General features: G+C 42.7%; 1 protein-coding gene across 3 annotated transcripts; it reads left to right on the top strand.

Moving 5' to 3' along the window:
- Positions 1-23: 23 nt before the first annotated feature.
- On the top strand, positions 24-17,852 carry LOC118417741 (rotatin-like). 3 transcript variants are annotated; one of them, XM_035823437.1, is made up of 22 exons: positions 24-159; positions 1,557-1,744; positions 2,227-2,434; positions 2,878-3,108; positions 3,588-3,681; positions 4,249-4,363; positions 6,292-6,436; positions 6,924-7,065; positions 7,613-7,802; positions 8,391-8,483; positions 8,978-9,151; positions 9,700-9,912; positions 11,225-11,337; positions 11,885-12,011; positions 12,448-12,573; positions 13,363-13,479; positions 14,234-14,373; positions 14,887-15,058; positions 15,510-15,609; positions 16,443-16,534; positions 17,062-17,182; positions 17,737-17,852. In XM_035823437.1, exons 3-22 carry the CDS (start codon positions 2,347-2,349, stop codon positions 17,835-17,837), a joined length of 2,694 nt encoding a protein of 897 aa, XP_035679330.1. In that variant the 5' UTR covers positions 24-159; positions 1,557-1,744; positions 2,227-2,346; the 3' UTR covers positions 17,838-17,852. The 3 variants fall into 3 exon arrangements, with proteins under 3 accessions (XP_035679330.1, XP_035679329.1, XP_035679328.1); XM_035823436.1 differs by lacking the exon at positions 24-159 and adding an exon at positions 191-563 and having other exon boundaries at positions 3,591-3,681; XM_035823435.1 differs by lacking the exon at positions 24-159 and adding an exon at positions 191-563.
- Positions 17,853-18,036: the final 184 nt, after the last annotated feature.

The raw sequence follows: 18,036 nt of genomic DNA, 5'->3' as shown, positions 1-18,036 counted from the left end.
ACATCCAGTGGATTGGTTAAGACTTTAAGTTGTCGGTGAAACTTGATAGATATCTCACGATCGGGGAGAGCCGATCTCTTGTCTCGCACGCAGAAACGCGCGCTGACCTGTCACAGTGGATGGAGAAAGTATCGAAGTGAGAGGCGGGGCAGCCGGCAGGTAGGCACCCCTATAATGTAGTGGACGCTTCCAAATGACGTCTTTGTCGCTCTTGAACCCAGGGCATTTTACGCGTCTTGGGAGCAAAAGGCTCAGCTAGTCCAGCTAACCATTTAACTATAGGAAATTTGCACCACTTATGATTATTTCTGTATCTCAGTTGATGAAAGCATTTAAATGGACAAGACAATGAAGACTGCACAACCGCACAAGCCATTCTGACGTGGGAACGAGAGTACCAAAATGGCGGAATCTTTGAAAAACGAAGAACCTTTCGTCGACCAGTGCATGGTGTTTGCTTTATTATGACTGTGCATAGAATTATCGCTGGGTAGTGTGGTTGCTGGAAAACATGGGATCCAACAAAGATGACATAAATCTGACACCACTGCTGAATAAGCTCGGTAAGTGGCTGAATTATATTGTTTTTGGCAGTAAGCCCCCCTCCCCCTTGCGTACTACCGCCTTGCGTTTTACATCAAAACCTTCTTGCCTACATATACTCCGCTATCAGACGGGGTATTCAAATTCGCTGGATGTCACCTCTATTGCTGAATATGCTACAAACACAATGTATATAAGTTAAAGATACCAAGCTGTCTTACTTGATGGAATTTTAAATTCAAATTTCATGTTTTAGTAGTTAAAGTTTGTGTTCTTATGACTTATGTAACTGTAAGCACAAAAAGCCTTTTCGGACATTTGAGTACTAGTACGCATGCGTGGGCAACAGGGATTCTCAGTAATATGTCAAAGGCGAGGGTAAACGGTCTCTCCCATTGTTTCAATTTGCATAACAATTTACAGACAATAAAATAATGGCACCTGTGAAATGGCTTAACATTTACAGTCAGGGACCTTCACCTTTGCCATATATTACCCAGAACTCCTGTTGCGTGGTCATGCATACACAAATGTGCGAGAGGGCTTTAGCTTTTAGTAGAGTAGAGTAGAGTACTAGCAAGGAGGTTATATCACAACCTCCTTGGTACTAGTAAAGTCATTTCAGCCGGGTATGACTAGGTGTGTCGACTCCAGTTTGGGCTACTCTTCAATTCAGGATAAAAACTGACATTGTCGGTTTTAGAGGATGATCCAGTGCCCTGTAGTTGTAGACAACCAGATGGTCTTTCATGTGCTCATCAAATCTTGCTGTAATGCTTTTGAATTTGCATGAAAGTTCCCTCTCTTTTCCCAGGGCACAACCTTGATGAGGAGATCCGTATGGAAAACCTCATAAAAAAAATATTTTTGCTTTCCCAGGTAGTAGCCTGGAGTCCAGCCTTGTTTGCTTTAGTCCGCTTCCAAAGGTTGCTACCCGCCACTCATGTGTGCTTGAATATGCAAAAGAGATCATAAGACTTTTACAAGTTTCACAACTTTCCTCTCCATCCCAGGGCATGACCTTGAGGAGATCCGTGTGCGGTCGCTGCTGAACATCCTGAGCAAGCTGGAGCACGGGGTGGTGTGCGAGGCCGACCTGGTGCAGCAGCGCCCCCTGCTGATCCGCCTGCTGGAGTGGTTCAACTTCCACTCCTGCCCGCTGCAGGAGGAGGTGCTGGGGCTGCTGCACAGGCTCGCACAGGTTAGTGCTAGATTTATTGAGAATGAGATGTACCACAGGGCACCCAAATATTTAGGTAGGTTTAATCCTGAAAAGATAACAAAGTAACTTTGCTGATCTTTGCAACTACATCGTCATGATCTCAGGGTCAGGAAAATTCGGCCTTACAATTCCCAGATGTCAGTACCGGCATGACAATGCTCAAGCATGTACATTTGTACTACCTGTGCTGAATTAGGTCTTCCTGGCATTCTACTTTATTCTATGTGGTGCCCCCAAACAATTTTTGGTGCACCCAATTTTCTAGGTTGGCTGCACTAGTGCACCTAATCCTAAAGATGAATTTCGAGCCATGCCACTGCATCACCAGCTATCAGTATAAAGTAGCACTATTGCCATCAGAGGAGGGTAGCAGAAGGACCATCAAAACATTGGCAGGTAATTGTTGTCTTATTAGTTTCTGTTTGCTTAATCAATACCCATTATCCAATGTCTCTTCCCAGCACTCCTCAGCAGTAGAAATCCTGGTCTCCCTCGGCGCGGTCGCGTTCCTGTCCCAGCTGAGGAAGGATGTTCCAACGGAGCTCCAACCAATCACAGACAAGATCCTGAACCAGCTGCTGATGCTGCCCCCTTCTGGGCCTGAGGAGCACAGCAGGGAATGTATCTATCAGCACAGGATAACAAAGTTTACTTCTCCACTCCTTACAGGTAAGTAGCAACCTTTACTTTAGTGTCAACCAGCAAAGGGCCACTCTTAACGGGTTGGTACTCTGTCAAAACTGCCCAAGAAGACCACTCAGGGGACCAAAAATATCTGGTCTATGTGGACAGGTGGGCACTATAGACAGGATTCTTAATGTTTATGTTATCTGAGGGACCACCAAAGAGCGGTCTCATTGGCCAGGCGGTCTTTATGTAGAGGTGGTCACTTGTAGTAGTTTCACTGCACATAATAAGTACACACTGGTGCTGGTCAGCTCTGGAGGGAACGGGTCATTCTGAAAGAATGTAGATTGACACAAGTAAACTAAGGTTCAATAGGTTTATGAAAGTTGTCCTGCAAAATTAGGTGCAGGTATGCAGAAAAACCTTTTGAACCCTCGCATTTCTTTGTCATAGAGTTTTGGATTCGATGTTATTGTGTCCTGTAGAATCAGCTATTCCGGCCATGCAAGAAGACACAGATCCCAAACAGCTGACAGCAGCGTCAGACTCGCTGATGTCTCAGCAGAACAGCAGCCTGACCAGCCAGACAGGGCAGCATCCAGGACAGCTGCTGTACATGGAGCCCAAAGTCGGGTACTTCCGCAGGGACAGCGGCAGCACAGCAACTCTCATCGCAAACCTGGAACAGGAACAGGAGGAGCAGGGTGTGGCGACTGGTGGGTTTTCTTCGGTTGTACTCAGTTAGCAAGTAGACTGAGTAATGTAAGACGCGTTGACACAACCGATCCCTCAGTCTCGGAAGTTGAGCAACGTGCGGTCTGGACAGTTAACTTGGATGGGAGACCACCAAGGAAGACTGGATGCTGTAGCCGGGTCATACCAAAGACTCTAAAAATGGTACATAATTCTTTCTCTACTAAGAGGAAGGGTATGGAAGCTAAACACGCTTCACTACCAGTGGACTAGCCTCCTGCTGTAGTGATTGCACAAACATGTGTGGCCCAGGGCTACAGAAACAGAGATGAGCACTGCCCGATGAACCATTTGCTACAATAAGTTTTATTTATTTTTTTTATTGATGTCATTATTCAGTCACATACCTCCACATTACATTGTCTTTTTGTCATGACATTAGCATGTATTAATAATATCAGATCCTGATTTTTTTTAGTAAACATGTCCCTTGTCCCCCCAGCAGGCCTGCCGGCCCCCACCTGTCTGAAGTTCTCCACCTTCCCCTGGCTGGCTCTCACCCCCACAGACAGACATGTCTTAGCTGCCACCAACAGGTCAGGTCACCATTTATGTTAATCTCCAAACAGATCCTACGGTGCCATAAGATAGTATCAAAGCTGGCCAAGGAGTATAGCCGGCCAAAGGGAGTCAAATGGGCACACTGTGGGTTTGATACTATATTACGCCACCGTGGATCTGCTTGGAGATTAGATTTATGTGACGAAGTCACCTGTGGGGACATTATACAGCCTATAAGAAGTAGGTCTGGCAGTAGACAGAGGGAGGGCCTTAATTAAGGATACTGTTCGATACTTTTAGATACTGTTTGGATACTTTCAGACATACATATAGCTCAGAGAATAAGAATGGGTTTTACTCCAGTTGTGGTTGATGTGTTATGAGACCATAAGCTGTATCCTGACAGTTTAGATAACTCTTAATCTATTAGAGCTGCTTGTATTACGTAATATCGGTAGCTTAGTTAGTCACCACTTTCATTTTTGTGTTATTTGTCAAAGACTGTTATGAAAGAGCGGTACTCCAAGCATATTAATTAATCAAAACTTAATATGAATAATCAATTGCATTAATTAACATGATAAGCATTTCCCATCCATCAGGTCCCTGAACAGCGGAAACCCCCAGCTTGTGACCAGCTCCTGTGAGTTCCTCAGTAACGTGGTGTTCTACGACTTTCCTGCAGAAACCTTTCTACAGAGGCCCGCCATAGTCAAGGTACCACAGTGTCAGTTCTCAAAATGTGTGTAATGAACAGTTAGTGACTTCTATAACTCTCCTTTGATATACAGTCAAAGCTGCCCAAGAAGACCACTCGGGACCAGAAAATATTTTTGTCTATTTGGACAGTTAGTCACTATAGACCAATATTACATGTACGTACGTCGTTGGAATTGCATATTTTAGGTGTCATGAATTTGCAGTTGAGAGTTCACATTGAATAACGCAAAAATGAAACCACTGCAAAAGTTTTTATTTTCACAATACAACAGTTCCTATCCCCAAGGATACTAGTAAACCTCTGTCAGGAGCAAACTCACGCCCAGTAAGTCTTCTTCCAGCTTGCGGAAAAGTGTGTGAGATACTAGCAAGTGAGCAGATAGTATCCTTCCTTTCCCAGTCTGGTCTTCAGTCGGAGGCACAGCATGCCTACAAGAGATTCCACTCCACCGAAACAGTGCTCCTTAAGATGACTGACGAATGGCTACACAACATGGACAATGGCATGATGACGGCTGTTGTTTTGCTGGACTATAGTGCAGCCTTCGATCTCGTAGATCATGGTCTTCTGTTGGACAAGCTTGTATTGTGCGGTTTCTCTGAGGAGACCATCGGCTGGATACAGTCATACCTGTCAAATCGGCCATGGCATGTATACATGAATGGCTCCCACAGCAAAGTGCGAACCTTACAGTGTGGCGTCCCACAGGGAAGCTGTCTTGGACCTCAGTTATACAACATCTACGTGAATGACATGGCAACTGTCACGGAAAATGGTGAACTTGACCAATACGCAGATGACAGCACGGTGCAAACACCAGGGCGTACAGTAAGCAACATCAGGACAAAAACAGAGGCCGATCTAGAGAATGTTGCAAAATGGTCTGATCACAACTTGCTTAAATTGAACAATGGCAAAACAAAATCTCTGCTAGTAGGAACAGTCAAGCGAACAGGGAAGGCTCCACCACTACAACTAGAGCTCAGGGGACAGCAGTTAGAGCAGGTCCCATCCGCAAAGCTACTAGGAGTGCATGTAGATCAGTACCTGACTTGGGACGTTCACATCACTAACATAGTGAAGAAGTGTAACTCAAGTATGTGTCAACTGAACAGGATAAGAAACAAACTACCTCCTAGGATAAGGAAAGACCTGGCACAAACCCTGGTACTCTCTCACTTGGATTATTGTTCTCCAGTGTGGGGAAACACAACAGCCAAGAACATCAAACGTCTCCAAGTGGTACAAAACAGAGCAGCAAGGTTTGCCCTTGGATGTGATAACAAGACGGACAGTGCAACAAGGTTACACATCTTGGGTTGGTCACCAGTAAAGGAGAGAATACAACAAAGAAGTTATGCTACATTCTGCAAGATAGTGAACACAGGACTACCAAAACCACTTTACACCCAACTCACATTCCAGTCAACCAACAGTCGGTACCAAACACGGTCAACAACAACAAACTGCATCAAACTGTCAAAACCTAGGACCAATGCAGAAAGGAAGCGCTTCCTTTACCGTATGGCTTGCCACTGGAACACAGTTACTAAATGAACTTGTTTTTCTCTCAGTTGTATAGTTTGCATTGTACATATTATGTTTTGTATTCATGTAATGTTGTGCGTGTATTAATGTATTTTATGTAGACCACTGGAAGAATAGCTGGCAACAAAATGTTTGACATTGTTGTAATAGCTAAAAGTGGATCTGAATAAAGTCAAGTCAAGTCAACAGTACAGTACATCCTGCAGAGGAGATTTTCAAACAAAAGTTGTCATGGAAATACATGCACAATCAATGTAATTCAAACCCATTTTTGGACCATGATGTCTGGAGAGGTCACCCTAAAATCCCCCACCCACCAACATTTTAAGATTAAGATTTAGAGTTACTAACTGAATTTAAACATCTGCCTTTCCAGACTCTGGTGTCCTTACTGAAGGTCACAGCTGATGGAGGCCACAACCCTTCCCAGGGTGCAGTGCTGTGCCTGCGGAACCTTTGTGTCCACCTCCAGACCAGACTGGCCTTTTACCAGGACCCGGCTCTCTATTGCCCCAGACAAGGTATCAACCTCCAGCATGGCCTTTTTAAGCACTGGAGGCCATCTCCACTGTTATATGTAATGAGCTTGAAAACCTCCTACTGGTACTTTTTGAGTAACTGGTTTTTGTCCTGTATGTTAGGCTGCCTGTCCCAGACCAGCTCCACAGTGATGTGTGATGTGCCTGTATAGAGTAATTGCTCATCTTCATGATGCCAGGGTTTCTTCACTCCTGAGGAGGAACCCCTTCCTTGACTTGCTCCTGTCCTTTCTGCTTCTTGCAGTTCTTGGCCATATTGGGTCCAATCTGTGCACAGCCACCCTCTTTGTTTCTTCCTTTCTCTCAGAGTCCACTCTGATACTTAATTTATTGTCCACCTGTAGCCTTGCTGCCTCATGTCCTGCCCAGCAGTGTTTGCCTGTGTTAATGGCAGTCATGATGTCTCTGTTACTGACCTGCTGAATTCAAGTCCTGGAGTTTCTTTAATTGTTACTCCTGTTGATTCCAGACTACCTGTCCCAGGCCAGCTCCACCGTTTCCACGGAGATGAGCAGCCCCACCCCACAGTCCGACTCCCAGCTGTCTGCTCTGGAGGAGACTCCCGACAGGCCCAGAGGGGACGGAAGGGACAGGAACACACCATCTTCAACGTAGGGACTGTTACATAGTTGTCTTTTACAGTACAGTTTAACATCTGATAGGACTGGACTACCCTTCTACTCCTACGTGTAAGTGTATAGGCATTCTTTTTTCATACAGTAGTCCTTTACAGTAGGGGGGACATAAACACACCATCATCCATGCAGCAACAGTCATATTCGCTTTATTTGTTTAGCCAGGTCAACTTCAACCGTTCATGTAGTCTGTAAAGTTCATACAGTAATAGAAAGTGTGGTATAAATGGAGCACACCACGCTTCAGATTAAGTTGGGTAACCACATGCTGGGTATACTTGAAGACGACACAATTACAAAATAGAAATAACATTAGATACATGAGTTCCTATCTCCGTGTAGAAGTTTGTTACATTGTAATATCAAAATTGGTCCTTTTTCAATTGCGCCTGTAGTCCACTTTTGAATTCCGTTACTGCACTGCATCATCTCTGTTCAGCAGTTTGTTTCAGAGTTTCATTCCATAATGTTGTATGCTGCCTTTAAAAGCTTAGTAATACGTAACTTGTTCCCCTTTCACTAGATCTTCCACATCGCGCTCGCTGACAGCCAGCAGTGTGCGATCAGCGGTGACAGATCCCATGGAGGAGCTGGAGCCTGAGGACATGCTGGCACTGCAGTTCAGCCAGCTCAGCCTCCCGCAGTTCTGCACAACCCTGCTCACCAATGGGATGGCCCTGCTCAAGTCACATGACCCTGCAGCAGTCACGCAGGTGTTTGTTTGTTTGCTTGTGACTAATTATTTAGGCACATCACACCAGTTTTGTACACTGAAGACAAGCTTCATAAGATTTGACTGTAAGGTTTGATCCACTCACACCTGGAATTGTCAAGGACCACCTAGAGTCATCAAGTATTGTGGAAACATCCTCATTAGGTAGGTTTAAAGAACGCTTTCAGTTATGTGCAAAAGTTAAGTGTTATGTACTTGTCTTTCAGTGTAATATAACCAGCTGCCGCTGCGCCACGTACCTGCAAAGTTGTGTTAGGCTAAAGAGCAATCATACCGGCTATACAGATACAGATATTACAGAGCTTAGGGTTCTCATTTTTACCTGTGCCAAGAGAGAAAACCTGGTGTTCCCAAGGATACAACATTGGGGCCTGCTACGGATTCGAACCCCGAACCTTCAGATTCTAAGTCAACAACCCTAACCTCAAGACCAACAGGTGCTGAATCTGGAAATAGGTGCCTTTCCCAAGGGTACAACATTTGGGTCTGCTTGGAAGTCGAACTCAGAACCTTTAGATTGATTCATTCTAAGTCAGCATTCCTAACCACAAGACGTTGCCCCCCATAGGTGCTGGACCTGCTGCAGAAGGCTGCCTGGCTAATGGAGGAGGCGCTGACTCCGCAGGTGTGGGAGGACCAGAGCACTGTGGCGGCAGAACTGGTGAGGGAGAAAGCTCTGTCTTCAGGTCTTTTGCATATCAATTTATAGTTAGGGTATGAAACCAGTGTCACTGACAAAATATAGTAGATACTATCTGAAACGTCTGACGTGTTGATTGTTTCCAAAGTTCATATAGTAAGGTTCTTTAGGCACAACCATGGAGTACTTACTTCCAACGTTTCAATGTCTATCAGACACCATCATCTATAAGTATAGTATATAACTTATTATAAGTGGCAGCAAGAAGAAGTTTCCAGTCATTCTACCCTAATGATGGTGTCTGACAGACATCCAAACGTTGAAAGTAAGTACTTCTTGGTTGTGCCTAAGGAACCTTACTATATGAATAATTGCCATCCTGATGAATTTATCTTGGGACGTCTCCAAAGTTGTTCTTGTGCAGTTTTCTTTTTTGGAACTTATTACCTGGAGGTCTAAACTTCAGCGACTGTCAGTGGATCTGAACACTACAGTAACATCTTTCCCAATTCCAGGTTGAAGAGCTAATAGAGGCTCTAGACAACACAGGCGAGGTGTTACACTTCCACAACCTGCAGAGCAGGGGACCCCGAACCCCTGATAATGAGATCACCCACCACAGGATGGTGTACATGGCACTGGCCGTCCTCACCACACATCTGCTGCAGGCATTCGTGCCACTGGAGAAGGTTAGCATTCACCCTTTACTAAAGATTGTGTTAAAATTTGAAGACCATATATCCGTGCACAAAATAAAGCGCTTACCAACAAGCTTTCGATCAGTCCTCTGATCCTTCTCAAGTTGAAATGACCCAGAGCCTAAATAACGTTGACTACCATCACAGATAAACTTACATTCCTTTACTAAAGAGTCATATTTAGAAATGTAGCCCAGAAAATCTAGGAATAACAATAAAAAGCTGTCATTTTGATGAAGCAGGATGATGTAAGTTGCTGATGTCATCCTTTGCTAGCTGCTTGCGGTGTTATATTTGTATTGTTTTTCTTGAGTGTGAAACTAAATAATCAAATTATGTAAGAGTTGCTTGAAGGATTACGTACCTTGACTTTGTTGTTTGAAATTAACGTCATGCTCGTTACTTTATTAAGAAGTGACGTTAATGGCCTAGACTGATATCAAACATGGGATTGCGAGGTCAAAAGATCGATTCCTAGCTTTATGAAGAAGAGGGAAGGTCTAACTAAGGAACCTTGATCTTTTTTACCTACTTTCTAGGCTGCTGACATTCTCCCAGAGAGCCTGGCCTCAGCGCTGGCCCTGTTGGCCATGGACCCCAGTTTCCAGACGACCCGCCCCGCGGCACACGAGGCCGTGGTGGCGTATGTGGAACAGACGAGCGAGGATGACTACCAGCTGTACAGCCACGCCCTGCATGTCTGTACATCCATGGACTGCAGCGTGCAGTTTATCAAGGAGCAGAACTTTGAAGTATGACTATAATGATTTCTTGCTACTTTGGGCTCCACAATGATCATATTCATCCATTTGCCAGATTTTTTATAGCATGCATACGTGCATGCTTATATAGGTTTGCACAGGTAGATTTTTGCCAGCACATCTAGGTCTGTACATCCGTGGACTGCAGCATGCAGTTTGTCAAGGAACAGAACTTTGAAGTATGAAAAAAATGACGTTGTTCCCTGTTACTTCAGGGCACCACAATCATCATATATATCTTCTTTTTTTTAATTTTCCAGTTTTTTTATAGCATTCATACATGCATGCATGTAAGTATGCACAGGTAGATTTTTGCCTGTACATTTAGATCTGTACATCCATGGACTGCAGCATACAGTTCGTCAAGGAACAGAACTTTGAAGTATGACTATAATGACATTATGTTCCTTGCTACTTCAGGACACCACAATGATCATATTTATCCATTTGCCAGTTTTTTTTATAGCATTCATACATGCATGTAAGTATGCACGGGTAGATTTCTGCCTGCACATCTAGATCTGTACATCCATTGACAGTTTGCCAAGGAATAGAACTTAGTATCACAATAATGACACTTTGATGATGATGATGACTGGTTTATTCAAACTATTCAAATGTACAAGCCTCTGATGGCAGCCCTAAAGCTGAATTGACAGGCTCGTTTACAATTGCAATTGAAATTAAAATCTCTAAAAAATATTTACCCAATGTCATCATAAAACAAGATTGTTTACACAATGTCACCATTAAGCAAGTTAAAAAAACTATTTATACAATGCCATCATTGAGCAAGAACACCATGTGGTAAATCAGACTTTTAGTGAAACGAGAAGTGTAAGCTTTAAAAGTCTGCAGCCTGTTACTTGACCATGTCTTTCTACCAGAGATCACCTTAGGCCTAGGAAAAAAATGTTGTGTTTCCTGTTTCAGTCCTGAAAAAATTAGGGTCGGTAGGTAGGGGATATCTTTTTTTTTTTGTAATTTTTTTAGGCTAGCCAAAAATCTAGTGATACATATTACAATACAGTTGAACAAAGGAAACTGAAATGCATGAGGACACTTGTCTTTCGATGTCAAACTTTGATTTTGTGCACAATAGATAGGACAAGCAGACTGTTTTTACTTCAATAGGAAGCAGGCTGAATAAAAATTCTAACTGGAAGCTATGTGACTCTACTGCCCACCCAAAAAAAAGTCTAGGGTCGGCAGGTTTTTCTAGGGAAGGTAGGGAAACAGGAAACACAACATTTTTTTTCCTAGGCCTTATTATCCTGTTACATGCTGTTCATGTCTTTTCCAGGGAGGCCGCTCCCTGCAGGACATGGTTGAGCTGGCAGAGGGCGCTCTGAGCAGCCTGCCGTACCACCAACACCTGGCCCTTGTTTCACAGTTCATCCGCCTTTGTTCAGACATGTACGTATTCTTCAATCTGTGCATGTTTCCATCAAAAAATAACTTTTAAGAAGACAGGAATACTTTGTACATATCAAGATATGGGGCACCGCCCATTTAGAATTTCTGTAGTCAAATTTTTGCAAGACTTTAACACTATGACATTATCGCTATGAAAATTTTTTTTTAAATCACAGTCACAAATGTAAAGGCATGTGCCTGCCTTGGGATAAACAACATATTTGAAACGGTAAACATGTATGATCATCTTATCTTATGGCAAGAAGATCTGTAAAATTTAAGTTCACAAGTTAACACTATTGTTTATTGTTTGTTAACACCTTTAGTTGTTGACAGCTTATCACAGTCTGAAACATCTGCATCATCATTACTAGAAAGTGATAAGTTGACAAACACCATAACAACATATATGAAGCATAAAAATGCCAATGGCAATGCAATGTTAAAATGACTGTCCCCATAAAAAATCCTAGGTTAGTTGCAATGGTGCACCTGTTCCCCTTAATGAGTTTCGAGCCCTGCAATGTTAAAATGACTCTGTCCCCAGGTGTAAGCCTGTCCATGCCAACCCCCAACTTGTGCAAGACTGCACCAGAGTCCTGCTGAAGTTTCTGGCTCACCCGGAGGAGAAAGTACGGCACACTGCCTACCAGACGTGTCTCAACATTGTCAAGGTACCGACAACAGTTTTCTTTACAATTTGTTACTGCTGTGCTTGATGAACATGTTAATCAAATGTGATCAATAGCATAGTTTACAATATTAAGACTTTACACCACATAGAAAATACTTTCCTTTTTACATACCATAGGGTTTATATTACATGTACTTCTCTATTTCTATTAGAGATACAATTCATATACATGTAGAGAGCAAAGTATAAAATATACAGGTCAGAACTACACTCATATCTAAATTAAATTAAGAATTTTTACTCACTTTACTTTTTTTACCCAAATCTGTAAAATGAGTCTCGTCCATCAAGTATTGTAAGTTTGTTCTTATAAGAACGAATTCAAAAGAACCAAAAGTTATTATCCAAAAGAACCGAAAGTTAAGCAGATTTCAGGATGTTGCCAAATTTTTCCCTTTCGTGTTGATTGTTGACAGGAAGTCCTGGGGATCAGTCGGGCAGCTGAGACAGCATCGCAGTCCTGTCGCTCTGTGCTGTTCCTGGTTGACCCCCATGTGCTGTACCAGCTCTGCTGCTTCGGGCTGGCGGAAAACAAAACTAAGGTACTGTAAATCTTGAAATTTTTGCAGCTGTTTTATTTTTGCAGTTTTTGTTCTGACCTCTTATTTGACTATGTGCTATGTATCAATACTGTACAACAGGATTGTATTGATTCAACCACAAACTTTAAGCACCAATGAAGACCTCCTCTTCCTTTAATTTCTACCCGGAAATTCCCATGAAAAAAAGAAGAATTTACAGTGTACAGATGGCTCATTTGTTATGTGTATAACTAAGGAGTCTACTACTTTTTGTCTGACACATATTGCTTCATTTTATTCTAATTATTCTGTTCTATTGAAATTGTAACAATTTTTGTCACAGAGTTGGTTTGATTTTTTTTTTTGTGTCCTTAGGCCACACCGATTTAATTTCTTGGTTCACGGATTCGCTCGTTCCTATTTTCTGGGGAAAAAAATAAAAATAAAAATTACCACTCAAGCAAATTTTCACCATTAATGAAACCATTCACCAACTTTCTGGTGTAGCAAATTGTCCTTTATATTATAAGCTCCTTAAAGTGTGGGTACAGGTGCTGTTACTGTACAAAAATAGTGTTTTTGTACTTTTTTCAAGCTGAAAACTTTTTCTCTTTATGTTTTGGATTAGCCGTTACCTTTACCCCAACCATTTTACAATTTTTATTTTTATTTCGCCCTCTCGCTCCATATTTTTTATGAAAAAATCCGTGAACCAAGAAATTAAATTGGTGTGGCCTTACCTTTGGATTGATATTGGTAGAACTTGGAGTATTGGATAACTCTACATTTGTCCTCTACTGTCCCATGCAGGTTGGAGAGATGGCAGCAGAACTTCTCTTGTACCTTCTTCAGGGCAGACTGATCATGACTGCTGCTATCTGGAACAAGCTCATGGACGCCCTCTTGCCTGTGCTTCCAGTACTGCAGGTAATGATGCAGATGTGCCATGCAAGAATGAGAATATTGCTCCTTTGCATCTCTCATAATTATCAAATAACTATTGTGTACTGAAAGAAGATCTCTGACAATGTTACTGTCGTGCTATATGTGCACATACATTCATATACATTATACAAACCTGCACCAGTAGACTGAACTGAACTGACTGAAGCAACTTAGACTTCCCATACTCTAGAATGAGTGCAGGGCTCGAAATACCACCTGCATATGCAGGTTAGTGCTTGTAAATTGGAGCTGTGCAGGTATTCCTGATGTCTACCTGCACCTAACCTGCACTGGTCCATGTACTGGGTTTTATACATAAATGTCCTATGATGTAGGTGTATATGGATTGTTGCTAGCTGCATTGACTGTTGCCACCTAAAAAGTTTAAAAGGAAAAATTATAGCAATGGTTCCTGAACATATTTGGTATGATCCATACTTCCTAAATTCATAGTGGTGCAGGTAACATTTGTCTGGTGCAGGTAATTTTCAATGTTACCTGCACCAGTGCGGGTATGCAAAAAAAAGTATTTCGAGCCCTGGAGTGCATGTCCATCATACAAATTGTTTGCCCATTTACATGTACATCTTTTAGCTCAACACTGAAAGTTGAATTGACCAAATTGCAAATTACATCGGATTCCACATATACTGTGAAAGTTAGATTATCCCCTTTTGTACCTAATAAGACGAAGTGCTGTAACTCCATGTGCTTGCACATACCCATGTGTTATCAGGGCTATGCCAGTGTGGAGACGAAGCTGGGACGGTGTGTAGTCGGACTGTTGCATCCATCCTCAGAGGGGGAGGTAGGGCGTCTGCCTAAACTGGAGCGCTTGAGAGGAGGTCTGAGGCTTCTCATGTCCAGAGAGTCCAGGTAAGGTTTAGGTCCCATTTCCAAACTGGGGCCCCCGCCGGCATGTTTGCGGAAACGAAACGCTACCCGGTTGGGCCCCGAGTTTGGAATTAGGACCTAAGCCTAATAAGCTAGACATTTTCATCTATAGCACATTACACATGCCTTTCTCTTCTTGTAAAAGTAATGTTTCAAAATATGATTTCTTCAATTTGGAGAAAAGTTATGGAAACAGCATAACAGGTTGTGCTGCCGCTACAGCTGATCAAATAGCTGTAGGCTATGGGATGATGATGATGATTGAATGTCTACTTCTTCATTTTATTCATCCCTTCATAAAAGTAGCATGATATCCCTCTGTGGTATCACCCAACTTGGTTTAATCCAAATTGTGAAAGCAATATATAGCACTAGCATCAGCTTTGGGACTGTAAAGCTTTCTTCTCACGTCTGCACTACTGCCATGAAAAGTTTTCCTGCACAACTGCCATTGATCATTAGCATTTTGACCTGATGACCCATGTTTAATCCCAGCATGAGAGAAGAGGCAGCAGCCATGGTAAGCCAGTACCTGGCCCTGGAGAGCGGGGGTGCCCAGCTCCTACCTAAAGATGCAGAACAGGCCATTCTCAAGGCTCAGGACATTCTTATAGTCAGGCAACAGCAGCAACAACCCAACAGGGAGAACCAGTCTTCTATATTCCAGGTGAGATACGTTTGTACATACATGTATATACCTTACTTAAAATTGGCATCATTACGTCCATGGAAAATGGAGGTGCAGTTTTTGGCACGTCTGTTTGTATGTGCTTGTGTGTATGTGTGCTTGTGTGTGTTTGGGAGTTTGCTTTTTTAATTGTTTGTGTTTGTCTTCATTTGTGGTTAGCATATAACTTAAGAGGTTCTGGATGGATTGTGATGATATTTGTAACTATCTAGATATGTTTTATCTTATCAAGAAATAGATACAAAAGCTTATGCACATAAGTGTTTTGGGGGGGGGGAGAATTGGTGTTCCAACTGCAAAATTTCTGGTGCACTGTGCTACCTGAGTTTAACATTAAGTTGCGCCAAGCAAAATGTGATTGCATTTACAAGTGTACAAGTGGGTATTTCGAGCGCTGAGATGACTGTTTAGCTTATTTTATGTTTATCAGCCTGAGGATGTCCTGAAGCTGTGGGACCTGTACACGTCTCCTACTGTGGAGGGGGTGGTCAGGAGGTCCGCAGCACAGCAGTTCACTACTATACTGGCAGGTAAGAGAAACATGGCTATGAATGATTTTGCCTTCTGCTAAGGTCTATGTCACATTTTTAAAGCGGGGCCCAAATGGGCAGCTTTCGGGAATGGAAAGCTGTCGTGTCGCTTGCCTGTGAAGCTGGTGTGTTACACCAAACGGCAGTTTTACAGGCTATGTAGATACAGATACAGAGTATGATATAAAAGATGCTACACAAGACGTAAAGAGAATAGTCATGGGCATTATTTGGTCATATTTTTATACATACATTTCTATTTTTCATCTCCTCAAACAACCGGGCCCGCGGGCCCTGGTTTGGAAATGTGAAGTTAGCCTTAGAGGATGAAAACAGCACACATAATCCATAGGCCTTGACAATCCTTGACATCCAGTCTTCTGTGTAGTGCCACATCTGTACATGTTCTGTATGTATCTTATTTTGTGCTTGTCAAAGAAATACTTATGAATCTTTGCCAGTACAGTACCCTGGTAAGCTTATCGTTTATTGTTTATTGACTCCCCTTTAATCTCCAAGCAGATCCTACAGTGCCATAAGATAGTATCAAAGCTGGCCAGGGAGTGTAGCCGGCTAAGGGAGTCAAACGGGCACCGGGAAGTTTGATACTATACATTACGTACTGTGGATCTGGTTGGAGTTTGATACTATACATTACGCACCATGGATCTGGTTGGAGATTATCCCCCCTTTACATGTAGTTGTTGACAGCTTATCACAGTCTGCAACATGTACTTCCAGGAGTAATAATTACACATAACACTTGGACACTAACATACACAACATATAGAAGTTACCAAATGTGAATATCCTATCTCTACTCTCACCCCCAGACAAGCTGATGCATGAGACGTTCCGGAGACAGGGTGGGGTGGATGTGACTGTGAACTACCTCAAACAAGCCATTCAGGGGGACAATCAGGAGGTAGGTTTGATGATTTGAAACACTGTGATAGAAGACCATCTCTTGAGAACGATTACTAGAAAGAAGTGCCTCTTCATTGTACCAGCATCAATTTAGTCAAATTGAGAAGGTCCTGTGTCCCTGGGAAAGGCACAAATTTCCTCACTCCACCCAGGTGTTAAAATGGGTACCTGACTTCAGATGAGGAGATAAAAAGCAGTGGTAGGAGAGCGTTGGGCTCCACCTTTCTATACAAGGATAGAGTTAATAACAACCCACTGCAGCTACTGACTAGTTATATTATGCGTATATAAGGCTATGGGACTTCCTTCACCTCTACCTTTCCTCCCTCGTATAGCTTGAGAAGCGAAACCTGGTTCCCCCCTGCCTGTGTATCCTGAGACTGCTGGTACAGAAGGACTACCTTTACTTTACCATTTCTCCCTTGTGTAGCTTGAGAGGAGAAACCTGGTTCCCCCCTGCCTGTGTATCCTGAGACTGCTGGTACAGAAGGACTACCTTTACTTTACCATTTCTCCCTTGTGTAGCTTGAGAGGAGAAACCTGGTTCCCCCCTGCCTGTGTATCCTGAGACTGCTGGTGCAGGAGGACCCGTCCCTCAGACATGCTCTGATGCAGGAGATGTCTCTGTACCTGACTGTGCTCAGATGTAAGTCATTTATCATACATACAACTAATCCTGACTTCCATAGCATGCCTCAGTTCAGTAAGACACTCCCGTGTCCCACAGTAAGTTGAGTGTATAATATTAAGTTAGAGGTCTCTGTACCTGACTGTACTCAGATGTAAGTCATTTATCATACATACAAGTATTCATTGCTTCCATAGCATGCCTCAGTTCAGTAAGAAATGTCCCACAGTAAGTTGAGTGTATAATATGAAGTTAGATGTCTCTGTACCTGACTGTACTCAGATGTAAGTCATTTATCATACATCAACAATCATGTTCTCAAAGCATGTCTCAGTTTAACTTTAAGTGAGATACCAGTATCCTAAAAAGTCCCACTGTAAGTTGACTCACTCATTTCAATTTCATGGATGTAATGAACCTTTGAATAGGCACTCAACTGTTACTGGTACATGTACATATGTGCTGTGAGACACATTTACAAACAGTGTTTTGGATGATTGTAATGCACTTAATGTTTCCTGTCTCATCCCAACATGTTAATGATGGTTCATATTCACCATGTCTCCCCACAGGTGCCCTTCAGAGCTCATACGATGACAGGACCTGTACTGAGGCTGCCGGTCTCCTCACCTTACTGCTGTTTGATGAAGTCGCCTCCATTCAAACTTGGTGAGTGGATTTTACTTCAGAGTGAAACTGCCAGCTCTTATGACATTAAAATCATTTATCTGTATCTATATAGCTGGTATAACCACCCTTTGGCAAAACACACCAGCTTTGCAGACATGTGGCCCGGCAGCGGATAGTTATATTACACTGAACGACCTGTTAACTTTTGCACATATATCACATTAAGTGTTCCTTTAAAATAT

The sequence above is a fragment of the Branchiostoma floridae genome, chromosome 6 (genome assembly GCF_000003815.2).
Source record: "Branchiostoma floridae strain S238N-H82 chromosome 6, Bfl_VNyyK, whole genome shotgun sequence".
NCBI classification, from domain to species: domain Eukaryota; kingdom Metazoa; phylum Chordata; class Leptocardii; order Amphioxiformes; family Branchiostomatidae; genus Branchiostoma; species Branchiostoma floridae.
This window is presented reverse-complemented; position numbering and strand designations above follow the sequence as displayed.

Bases quoted from the DNA above. Each gene is read 5' to 3' on its own strand.
- LOC118417741 (XM_035823435.1), top strand. From the start codon at position 512: ATGGGATCCAACAAAGATGACATAAATCTGACACCACTGCTGAATAAG. The intron at 4,364-6,291 runs GTACCACAGTGT...CTGCCTTTCCAG, and splicing joins AGAGGCCCGCCATAGTCAAG to ACTCTGGTGTCCTTACTGAA. The intron at 7,066-7,612 runs GTAGGGACTGTT...CCCTTTCACTAG, and splicing joins AGGAACACACCATCTTCAAC to ATCTTCCACATCGCGCTCGC.